Here is a 12,796-nt window from a genome sequence, read left to right as displayed (position 1 = left end):
TGATGGTGTAGATGAATTCATTATTGAAATTAACTAAGAATGATCTACGGGGAAGAAGCGGTACGAGTGAAGTCTTACAAATTAATCTAGAGCTTATGTACATGTGAAAACATCCATGTCAGTTGCAGAGAGGATCTGATCAATCTTTTCTCTAATAGTTATGATTTTATTATTAAAGAAATTCATGAAGTCATTACTACTGAGAGTTAAGGGGATACCATGGAGAGTGAAGGGCAATATTATTGAGTATTATTGGAGTGAGGCTACAGTATTATCAACAAGATAGTCGACCTCTGTCCTCTGTGTTGGTACATGGCTCTGAAATAAAAGATGGAATCAGTTCCTTATTTTTGTCAACACTGTTTTCAGATAAACATCTACTGTAGTGGTATTTTTTATTAGGTGAAGTAAAGTTCAGTACAGTAAATTCAAATGTTAATTAAAAATACTAAAATAAAAGAGGGTTTTGGGGGAAAAACTATTAAATGATCAATTTTAATACAATATGTCAAAAACAAGAGGTGGATGTTTGGTGTAATTAAACAGTGATTGGGTTTATTTACATTTTGATTAAAGTCAATGGAGTCTAATAGTAAATTAAATGAAGTGTTGAGGCAGTTATCATCAACATCTACATGGATGTTAAAGTCACCCACTATAATGACTTTATCTGCACTAAGAACTAAATCGGATAGAAATTCTAAGAATTCAGTTAAAACTCAGAGTAAGTGACAGTAGGGCTGTTTTTTTTTACTTTTCAAGATTGTACCAGAGAGGCTAAGAGTGAGAAATGAATTAAAACTATGTTTAGGTCTGGGGTTGATTAATAAGGTTGAGTGGAAGATTGCTGCTTCTCCTCCACCCCGACCTGTGCTTCTACGAACATGATAATTAATATAATTTGGGGGTGTTGAGTCATTCAGACGGACATATTCTTCCTGCTGCAGCCTTGTTTCAGTAAGACAAAAGAAATCTTTTTTATGATCACTTAAGAGAAGCAGGAGATAACTAACATCATCAATGTAGCACAAATACACGTATTTAATGTAAATACTGATATATAATACTGTCAACATAAATTATAACCACAGGATCAATGTAGGCCTAGTATGGTTATTGACTTTTACACTAAATGGAAAAACTATTTATGTCAATCTTTCTGTTACACATGGCACAAAATGCACTTTACAATGCAGATTTATTGCTCAAAATTCCTTGTAGTAAATTTTCATTTCTGTCTTATGTCAATGTTGTTGATGAAATGTCAGCGGCAGATTTAATCAACAATACAACTTATGGAATTAAATCAAAATATAGTCTTCATTTTAAAAGAATCTTGTAAAACTAGTCAATATGCACTTTATGGCTACACTTAATATTGTGTTAAAATACTAAGAAGAAGAAACTGCATGTCTCAGGCAGAAAATCAGTATGCTTACAAGTTGATTATCCATACTGCAGAGGATGATTTGAGGGTGTGAACTAATCATAACACTGGCTTTAGTTGCTTCACTGTATTGTCTGCTCCCGGGTTGACAGGGGAACTCTGTTCAGCTGGATGTGCTGTGTAATGTAGCTGCAGGTCAGCAATCATAGAAATGACTCTAATTTAAAGGTCTGCATTGGCTGAAGTTAATTTCGGTCACATTTCCACATCAGGAACGTGATAAAGTGGTTTCAATAGAGGTCACCAGTGTCTCCCAGCAGTGATTGAGCTTTGTCTACTTATAATGTATGCCAGACTGGTAGTATTAGAGTGATAATATGGGAATAATCTGAAAAAATGGAACCACATATAGAATAAATTGGTGTAGAATCATTTCTACACCCTGTTCACCACGTGCATGGGTTAGGGCAAACCAGTGTGCCTGGCAGGAAGGGGACACTAATAATATATGTTGTATCTGGGACACCAGTCAGTGCATAAGCCATAACCTCCAGCTTTCCAGATGGACATGATATGACAGAAAAGTCAAGAAAGGTGTGTAGTAGATATCAAGGGTGAGCCATCAGCTGTTGGTTGTAAATTTAGAGGTATTTTTGCACAACATTCAAGCTTTTACTTGAATGCAATGCAATTCCTCATTCTCATCGGTCACCTGTCTAAAAGTGACTGTTCCCACATTTGCCCTATCTACTAGTAATAGCCTAAATCAAGCATGCACACAATAATAAACTGAGTAATTGTAGAACTACTTTCACTTAGACTATGGAAGTCAGTGTGCATTGTTGGCTTTTAGATAACGACTACTGTACACAAATTTCTAAAGCTGAAAAATAGGCATGAAAAGAATGCAGTAAATCAACTGTTTGCTGCCTCCAACAATCACTTGGAAGCAGGTGTGTGAGGGCAGAACCTGTCACACGTGTGCTGAGAGGCTAGACAGTTAAATTGAAAGATGGACTGAAATGAGGATCTTCTTGGTATGCACCTCAGCTATGTCTTTGCCCATAAGTCTATGCTCCATTTCATCCTCCAAATGTTTTTTGATGTATGAACAAGTTTGGATTTTTTGATAACAAATGTTATTAGATGAAGGAACTGTTCCATACCTTTAATGCTTTGGTGGATTTCTGCCAGAATCGGACAAATCCAGAGAGACGGAAAAGGGAAAGTTGGGAAATAAATAAAAGAAAAGAAAGGAAGGGAAAGGTGAAGTTTTGATACCCAAAGCTAGTAACCTTTTAGCTAATGAGTGGTTTGGAGACTCCTCTTGCTGGTGTTGGCCTTTATGGAGTTCAGAGGACATATTTTAAATGTGTTGACTTTTTCCTTACCTTCATTTAGCCTGGACGGGCCAGCGGAGTAGCACTTGCACTTCATAGCAGCACTCTGTTGCTTAGTCACAAAACTGGGAAAAATCTTAAGACCATAATTTGGCGATCAGGACTTAAAACTGAAAAGTTTGTTTGCTAATCTTATAGTATGTAAAGGACCATAAATAAGATACCATGGTGTAGATAGACTCAGACATGTATTATTTATTTTATTGAGTTCAAATAGTATACAATATTAACAGCAGTTTAACCAAATGATATGATCATATCAGAACATAAGGAGCACTGCATTTGTACATGTTATTCTTCTTATTATATCTAGTATTGATCTCATTCTTTTTGCAGTATAATTGTCGAGTTTGGACATTGTGTGCAACAGACCAAAATAAATACTGCTTGCAAGGCATTTTATGAACTGTTTTGTTTTATTTACGTGTGTGTCTTTGGGTGTGTGTGTGTGTGTAGGTGGAGAGGTGACCAAGCCGAGGTTTACTCAGTACTTCCGGGGCAGCCTATCTGGACTGACCATCCGACCGGGGAAGATTGAAAGTCAGAAAGTCATTTCCTGTCTTCAGGCGTGCAAAGAGGGACTGGACATCAACTCACTTGAGAGCCTTGATAAGAACATAAAGGTACTCACACACACACAGAGATGTGCCAAAAGTGGTTTGGTCAGCATTTGGTCAGCTACAACCAACAGCTATTAACTTAGCGTTAAAGCCAGAATCTCTTTTTATCTTTTGGTTGCCTGGCTACCTCACCTTGATGTGTAAGATTTCCATCTTTCACTGCTCCCTGCAAAGATATAGTGCAGAACCTAACCCCCTCATGAAACCAACATTTGTTTTGTTCTTTTATGAATTACACACACAGTATTTAGTTATAACAGTATGTGCTGTTAATAGATAACAGTATGTTTATTAGTTAGTGTGTTATACATTGTGTGATTCCAGTTGAGACAAAAAGCTATTTCTTTAAATCAGAACAAATTAATTACCAATGGGCTTCCTTTTTTTACTGGCTCAGATTATCTTCTAGCTCACCACTGTGGAAGGTAAAGGGCACACGAGATGGGTGGGGGTTTCTGAAGACTCAAAGTTGTCCCTGTATGCAATCACCCACCACCCACCCTGAGCTCTCAGCTCTTTAGTCTTCCTCTCTCCTGCTGCTCTTTTCTTTGGAGCTACCTGGCAGTGTGCTGCAGCAAAGAGATCTTTGCCAGCCTCTTTGAGAAGACAAGATGGGATCAGGTGGGTGATATGGCAGAGGAGAGAAGAGAAGGACAACGTGTCTAGTGTAGTTTCATTTTCCTCTTAGCCACACACTCTTCTGGCTTCCAAACATCCATGGGAGGCTTAAGGACAGCTTTTAGCCAAGCAGGTGGAGGGATGGCACGTCCCAATCATAGGAGAAAAGTAACACTGAGGGAGAAGAGACAGAGGAAGGTAAAGACATGTAGACAGCAAGTATAGCAAAGGAGAACAGGAGATGAAAGGAGATGGCAAGAGACTGTAAGGTGTGAAGAGGAAAATGACAGGGGAGGGAGAGTCTATGGAGAAACCCATTGAGTGCTGAACTACTGTCACCCTGCTGCCGAGAGCCAGTTTGAGAAAATGGGAGACACTCAGTATACTTCCAGCAGGAGACCACTAAACCCTCTTTAAAAGAAGCATGGCTCCAAATTCCTACCATCAAAACCTGCAGGAGAACATACGTCTCCACCTCTGTCAAGTATACTTGTGAAGAGAGTTCACTGAATATTCTCAAAGCCCTTGATGTAAAGAGCAGTAGCAGTGTTTTCTTCATGTTCCAGGTTTTCAGCTACTCTACATAGATATTCCTACTGCTATTATTCTGTTTCATCCTTCCTGTCCTCTAGGCAGCAACTCATTTCCATTCTCCACACTATGAAAATTCATGAAACTACCAGGTGATCATCACAGCAAACATCAAATTATCACATTGCTGTTGCATGGTAATTTGGTGCAAACATGAAATCCACACTGATGGGTTCAAGTTAGTTTCAAGTTACTGGAAGTTGATGCTAATGCTGCTGTACATACAGATACAGATGGTATAAAGTAGGGAGAAGCAAGGCTGCATACCACATTAAAACTAAACTAAATGCACTCTTCTAAATATCAGCAAATCAGCTGACTTCAAAGTTCATGTTTTGCTCTATGCCTTTTGCTCTCTACACATTCACCACAACACCTTGTTTGATACTATTTCAGATACACATTTGCAGCTTATTGCGGTGCCCTCAAATGGCTAAATAATCAATGAATGCAGGTTTAAGGTGCGTCTTGCTGAATTATATAATATACAGGTCTTATTTTCAAGTGGATACTTATGTCACCTCCTACGATGCATATTTCCAGATTACAACAGTTTGTGTTGTAATTGTGGAAAGAAAAGGGGGCAGCAGATCATTCTTTGCCAATGGGCCCCTCTGCAGATTGCTGTCTAGGAGAAAGTTTGGTGCTGTTCGTGTCAATACCAGCACCTCAGTTAGGACTGAGTTCACCTTTAATAAACTCTACTCCTCTTAACGTTTCAGCATTACCTGTTACACTGCTCCATCCATGTAACGTGCCTGTTTTCTCTTTCCGCAGTTCCACTTTAACCCAGCCCAGTCCATCCTGGTGATGGAGGGAGAGGACTTGGAGAACATGAATGCTGCTGTGAGGAAGGTTTCCTACATCAACTCACGCCAGTTTCCCACACCAGGCATCCGACGTCTGCACATCTCAACTGCCGTGCAGTAAGTACAACACTCCTTTCTTTCTTCTTTTCTATCTACATTCATATATTTGTTTACTTTCAACCTCTCCAACTGTCTGTACAACTCTCTTCCCTCAGATATGAGACAACCCACCTTGACACTTGTTTTAAGTGTTAAGACAACACAGCAGTTATCACAGCCTGACTGATGGATAATTCTTGTTTCTCACACAATCATCCCGTCCTGCTCTTTTCTCATGTTTCTCTCTCTGTTTCTCCTTCTTTATTCTGTCACTTTCCTTCTCCTTTAATACAACATTTTCTGGTTTCTGTTGCCACCAGGGGCCATTTTTTTACATTTTCATGTTATGTATTAATAATTCTGCCTGGGTTTTGCCAGAGGATTGAAAAAAAGAGAGATGCAAAGAGATAGAGCTTGTGTGTGAGGGAGGGGAAGGGGAGAGAAGAGAGACTGGTAAAACAGCCTCCCTTGGTGGATTACCATTAAAATTCATGATTGTTTTAAATATATGTAGACCCCTGCGGCACAGCCCTGGGGGTTCACTCTTCGCCCTCCTTGCTGGGTGCACAGCCGCGGGAACTTTAACTAACACAGAAGTTAAATGCAGAAGTGTGTGCGTGCATGCAAGCATGTGGGTGTGTGCTGCGCAGGCTCTCATTGTAGCTAGAGGCACATCAATTATCAAAGAATACATTATGCTAATGACGGCTGAGCTTGCATCATTGCTAAATGTTAAGATTTTTTTTACAGACTGCTGACTGGTCTGCTAGGTAGAAGAGCTGAATGCGAGTGTGTACGAGGGATGAAATATCATGAACACTGCCTACAGATATACATTCATTTGACAATTTATTAGGTACACTTTTGTTGTATAATCATTTGGGACACTGTAGTTTGTGTGGCTGTTGAAATGTACTGCATTGTAGATGGGTGCCTCTGCTATTTAGCCTAGCCTCATTAATGAAAATAGGGTATTCTAAATGCTTAAAACACCGGTTCATTTAAGGGCAGCACAAACGACATGCTCCAAAATGCAGAGCTGAATTATCACCCATCTTAAACCTTCATGAGCAGAGGATTGGTGTATGTTATTAAGCACCAAATGACTGTGCGTCGCTTCTATGTGAGAGGGCACCGTTCAAAAGCAGGTGGCAGACTCACTGATAAGACATATTTAAGATCCTAGACACAAGGAAAATAACTGAGAGTGAAGCATCTACGGAAACATCCTGTCTCGCTGCCACAGACAGTATGATTCCTCACAAATAAACAGATGTTAAGTAAAGGCTGGCGTTGCAGTTAAACTTGTTTCTTGCTGACAGTTAATAACTGCAATTACTGCAGGCACTGAGAAAATAATTAAGTAAACAGCACTAATCTTAACAACAAGCCTCGTGGGTTTTCACAGTGAGTGGTTTAGAGACTATATTTACTGAATAAGTATTCACACCAATATCTGCTATTTTTTAACTCTAAAAGACAATTGTACACATTTTTTTTCTCAATCAACTGATCAGAGCTTTACTCAAGTTGTAAAACGATAAATCTACAGATGTAATTCAATTACATTTTAAAGAAATATATAGAAAACCCATCAACCCCACTTGAGCAAGCACCAAGCGACAATGGAGAGGAAGAAACCTCCAGCAGAACCAGGCTCAGGGTGGGCGGCCATCTGCCTCAGTCGGTTGGGGTGAGTAAGAAAAAAGAGAGCAAAAAAAAACAAAACAACAACAACAGGCAGAATAAACACTGGGCAGGTTGGTAGGGCCATTAACTGCATTCTGGAGATATACAGCTCCAAGGATACCTGCAGAGGAGGACAGAGGGAGGGCGACAGCGAGGTGAAACACAACTATGGGAGAGAGAAGACACAAAGTTAATGACATTCAATGGTGGCCTTTGAATGGATAGGTGAGAGGAGAGAGGAGAGGAGCTCAGTCTATCAGTAGAGGTCCCCCAGCAGACTAAACTATAGCAGCATGACTAAGAGATGGTCCAGAGTCACCTGATCCATCTCTAACTATAAGCTTTATAAAAAAGGAAAGTTTTAGGATTAGTCTTAAATGTACAGAGGGTGTCTGCCCCCTAACCTGAACTAGGAGCTGGTCCCACAGGAGAGGAGCTTGATAGCTAAAGGCTCTGCCTCCCATTCTACATCTGGAAACTCTAGGAACCACAAGTAAACCTGCAGTCTGAGAACGTAGAGTTCTGCTTGGAAAATATGGAACTATGAGTTCTTTAAGATAAGATGGAGCCTGATAATTAAGGGATTTATAGGTGAGGAGAGTTATAAACTATATTCTGGATTTTACAGGGGACCAATGGAGAGAACCTAACATTGGAAAAGTATGATCTCTCTTGCTAATTCCAGTCAGAACTCTGGCCACAGCATTTTGGATTAACTGGAGGCTCTTTAAGGAGTTATTGCGACATCCTATTAATAATGAATTACAATAATCCAGTCTGGAAGTAACAAATGCATGGACTAGCTTTTTAGCATCACTTTCAGCAAATCAATAGTAATGGTAAAGTTGGACGTTTTCTTGCCCTAATGATACAACAAAGCCAAGAGGAAAGTGGGAAAGATGCCAATCAAGCCCAGTCTGTATATGTCCCACAGTTTAAAGAATATGAATTCAATCAAGTGAAAACACATTTGGGTGAATCAGGAGAGTAGAGCTTGAAAGAAAGGCAGTAAACTCTGTAACAGATACATGTACATATGTTACCATCATCACTTGCTTCTTAAGATTATTTCATAATTGGCAGCTGTGAGCTGTTAATGTGTTGTCACAAATGGAGACAACAGATGGTTTTCTTGTCCCACTGACAACATACTGCTAAAAATTACATTTAAATTCACCCAGAATGTTTAAGAAAAAGAAAAGTCGAACTAAAATGATGCTACTAAATGAACCTGTATTTACTGTGCATAACTACAGGTGCTGTGGCATCAAATCTGGTCCTATCTTATTCACAATAAGATTCAATTTTATGAGAAGGATTCACAAGGGTGTGTGTGCTGCACAAGATATTTTTGGCTCTTTGCACTTGAGCACCTGATAAAAGCCGTTCAGAGAACAGCTTAATTCAGCAGTAAAATGTGTGGTTAACAAGGTAAATGTGCTTCTCTCTCCCATAACTGAATCAAGCGTAGTGATTACTTTTTCAGTTGTAGTCGTGTACCCAGAAACATTTTAAGATTCAGGAGGATTTTCAGTCTGGCTCTGTTTTCTTTACATTATGTTTAGCTTTGATGAGGCTCAGCTTCAGCTCAGCCACCCAGGCTGTGAGATCCTCAGACATGTCCTCCCATTATAACAGCAAGTGTTGAAAAACTCCCCCACACTGTCATGGACAGTATCACTCTGTACAAATAAACAGATGTGTTAATTAATTTCTTCAAATGCAATTAAATTTGTTTCGTGCTGACGCCTAATGACTCCAATTACTTCAGGCACTGAGAAAATAAAAGTAACTGGCACTAATCTTTGCAACAGCCCTTTTAGGCTCCCTTGTCATATTTCTTTATAATTAAGTTGGACTGGCTCCAGTTTTTTTTTTCTCTCTCTTCATCTCTGCAGGCCCACGTAGCAGCCATCTCCGTGCATCACTGAGTCTGTATCTCCCATTGCTCACAACAATGGCTTAGTGCCCAAACTGTGAACAGACACATACCAGGACCATTGCCACAGGAAAGAAAAGGAGAGATTACACGATGCCCCTAACCTGTTTTTGTTTCAAACTGTGGGGGACGATAAGAGACAATACTTCGTTTTTCATCAGGTGTCAGGCGAAGTTTCAGGGAATTCTTTTTATATACTTCAAGAAACGGTGTATGAATTTAGTTTTTCCTGTCAGCTGAGTTGAAGCGAGCAAAAAATAGTCTGAGGGTACAACTACACCAGAAGAGTGTCCATACATATTGTGCAGCACAGGTATACACACCACCCTCAGTCCCATAATGCAACATTTTACAGTGTAAAGGTTACAGTTGTGCAACATTACAGCTGTTAATGATGAGACTGAGTGATATCATTTTACAACTGCTTCTGTTTTCTGAGTATTGAATGTCTGCTATATAATAATTATAAAGGGAGCAGCAAATTATGTAGTGACACAGTTTTAATGTTATAACGTGGTGATCTGTTGCCAGTGCTCTTAACAATGGAAGATGCTTGATGTGTGATAGGCTTTTACAAATAGATTAAGCATCTGGAATTGATAAGAAAATGCAAAAACTGTACCTGGAGAAGATACTGTACTTAATTTGACATTCAGCCAAACCCCTATTTAATGCCATCTCACTTTTTAAAATCTATTTACTCAAATTCACGCAAACCTGCCCAGCTAGAGATGAGAAAACATATGGAGAACCATCGTTTGGGTGGGAAAATACATGAGATAAGCTCATTATGATGTCTTCCTGAAGCACGTTACAGAGCTACAGTAGGGAGAGAAAGCATTGACGTCCCTCCCGCTGACAGATGTTTGTGTGCTTGAGAGGCCTTCGGTGAAATGTAAAAACAAAAAAAAATTGCTTGTTTGTTCAGCTTTCGCTACCCCCACCTCCTCCACTCTCAAGGCCCCCTTTCTCTTGCTCTTTTCAATGTCTCTTTCCATTTGATTGATGTGTAATCTACTGTCTTTTCTCTGTGGGTATCAACCAAAGCATCAAAATACTTGAGTGAGTCAGAAGCTTGCACTCATTTGTGTGAATATGTTTCGGTGTGTGTGTGTGTGTGTGTGTGTGTGTGTCTGCTCTCTCTGCGTGGCTCTGTTGTGAGTTCACAGATAGCCAGCTCAAGTCCTAGAGAGCGGTTTTGTGTTCATCTATTCAAGGTTGCCAGTGGATGCTGTGCATTTAAACACATACTATCACACAGTGACAGGCAGGCTGGGAGGTAGACACGCACATATGAAAACACAGCAGGCTCGCTGCTGCTGGTCTCTGCCTGCTGCCTGAGCAGTGACAGCGTGTTGTACCCTCTGAATAACTGCCTGCACTGTGGTCTGAATTTGGACTTAACAGCAGAGGTTTTAGTGCAGCACACTTTCCTGGTGCTGTTGATAAGCTTTATTAGCTGCTGTGAGTTTAGTTTTACATGCAGTTGCTGCTTAGGTACACGGTAGCCTGTGTGATGGTCAGTTATTTTCTAAAGCATCCATCAAGTGCTTCTGCATGCTCTCTGTCATACTTTGGTGCTGTGTATGTACTGGATGGTCTTTTGAAATGGTATGACCTTCTCTGACTCAACAGAGGTTTGTCCATTTGTACTACTTTTAAAATAAACATCCTAGTTCATTCCGGTTTTATTACCAAATTATAACATAACAGATTCTGTACCTCTGTCATTTTATTTATTTATATATACAAACATTATTAAGATGTTCTAAACATCAAATAAATGCTCACAAAAGACAGTAGAGAAGTAGAGAAATTAGCTTTCTTACGACACGGAGAGTAACAGGGAACAGCAGAACATTAGTGTAGCAGTACAGCATTAGTGTCCCCTCCTCAGGACGTAGGTTCATACAAGCAACACAAAAGCCAACAAAACATGTCCCCTCACTGCTGATTATTTCTTACACATGCAGATATACTAAGCAGCAAAAGCAATTGTACACGAATACGAGCACAAAGCCACGCATTTAGACTTTGTGTGTATTTAAGAGAAGTGCTGCAATTTCAAGTAGCAAAAAAAGCACTGGAGCAGATATTGTAGATCAGGATCTGTAACATCAGGGTGGTGTTGACACTTTATCCTGTTGATCTTTATTGTTTTATCAATGCAAATATCTAATATGGTTTTATATTTTAGATGTTTTTCATGTCTCAGTCTCACTGTCTAACGTTCTTCATTTCCAGATGTTTTGGTGAAGACACATGTATCACTATCCCTGACATTGATGCAGTGGTGATGGTGCTTCAGCCAAGTGAGCCCAGGATTACTATCACCGGAGTGGAAAGGCTAAGCTGGCCGGCTTCTGACCTCAGAGAACCAGGGGGCATAGCTCTGTTTCAGGACCTCCACATCATCAGCACAGTGACCAGGGCAGACGCCACCGCACATGACACAGGTATGAAGTGTTAACATCTGCACTATATAACACACTCCTAAACTGAACTCTACTCTACATCTATATGACATTTAGTTTTATAGATTTATTATCTGTATATTTTGTTACTGCTTCTTTTAAGGTACATTTTCAGGTGTGGGGAATAGTACCTTACTTGTACAGCATACTTTCCCGAGTGACAACTATACACAAGTTTCCCTAAGTTTGAGCGTAGCTCAGAAAGTAGGAGCTACGTATGTCCCTGCAGGTAGAAATCTGTCGTGACTAAATATTGAAGCAGTTTTTCTTATTGATAATGTGTTCACTCATTCATGACGTCTCATAGCCTATGCAGTGCCACCTGACTCCCATCAAAACAAATCTTCAGAGGAAGCTCAGCATTTCATAATGTCTCATGAGACTGCAAATCAGAAACAGCAAGCGCTTCTTTCATCTAGAACGCCTGCACCCACAGTGAACTACAGAAAACAACAGTTGTGCTTTTACTTTTCTAACTTGTTAGAAATATAGTTAGGTTTTGTCAACGTGTTAAACTGTACTTGATTCTTATGTGTTTACATTTGTAAAGTCATGATGTCTGCTGGTACAGTACATAAGTACAACCACATTGCTTTGAATGTAATTCACTGCCAAATGAGATCCAAATACAAACGGCTGCTGATAACAGTCCATTAGCTACCTACAATCTATAAATCTATGTGTTTTTATATGATGGGCAAAGATACATTTGTGTACTTGCCCCTAAGTGATTAATAAATATGTTAACATGTTCCAGGAAAAGAAAAGGGGGATTTTTAAATTAAAAATATACAGATATAAGGAGCGCTAGATAAAAAACAGCTGTGCAACTTAGCTTTGCCTCATGCAGAATAGCAAATAACAAAAAATCCTCTGTGGCATATAAAGCATTTAGAGAAGCATTCATTAAACACTAATGTTTAGTTGGTCACACAACTTAGAAAGATGCCGCAAGCTAGAAAACGTTTGACTTAGATGCACTAAAGCCAAAGCTTTTCATTCAGTTATTCATTTAAGTTAATGAGAAAAATCTTAGACTTTTATTTCTATACTGTTACATTTATGAAAAATTACTTTTTAACATCATGAAAAAATTGTCTCCAGTCGTCCAGGTGAAGTTATCTGGAAGTTGGGTCATGGCAACTGGATTTCCTTTTGTTGGGTTGAAAC

The 12,796-nt window shown here is 39.5% G+C and overlaps 1 protein-coding gene across 1 annotated transcript in view; it reads left to right on the top strand.

The window, feature by feature from the left end:
* The window catches only part of LOC113164393 (calsyntenin-2), a 189,177-nt gene that overhangs the window by 168,000 nt on the left and 8,381 nt on the right, over window positions 1-12,796 (top strand). Inside the window, exons 10-12 of the mRNA XM_026363687.1 lie at window positions 3,244-3,410; window positions 5,394-5,542; window positions 11,397-11,608. Coding sequence (XP_026219472.1) covers window positions 3,244-3,410; window positions 5,394-5,542; window positions 11,397-11,608 — 528 coding nt within the window. The remainder of the gene's footprint in view (window positions 1-3,243; window positions 3,411-5,393; window positions 5,543-11,396; window positions 11,609-12,796) is intronic.

Source organism: Anabas testudineus, chromosome 13 (genome assembly GCF_900324465.2).
Source record: "Anabas testudineus chromosome 13, fAnaTes1.2, whole genome shotgun sequence".
NCBI lineage: Eukaryota > Metazoa > Chordata > Actinopteri > Anabantiformes > Anabantidae > Anabas > Anabas testudineus.
The sequence above is the reverse complement of the archived record's forward strand: the minus strand, read 5'-3'. Positions and strand labels throughout refer to the sequence as shown.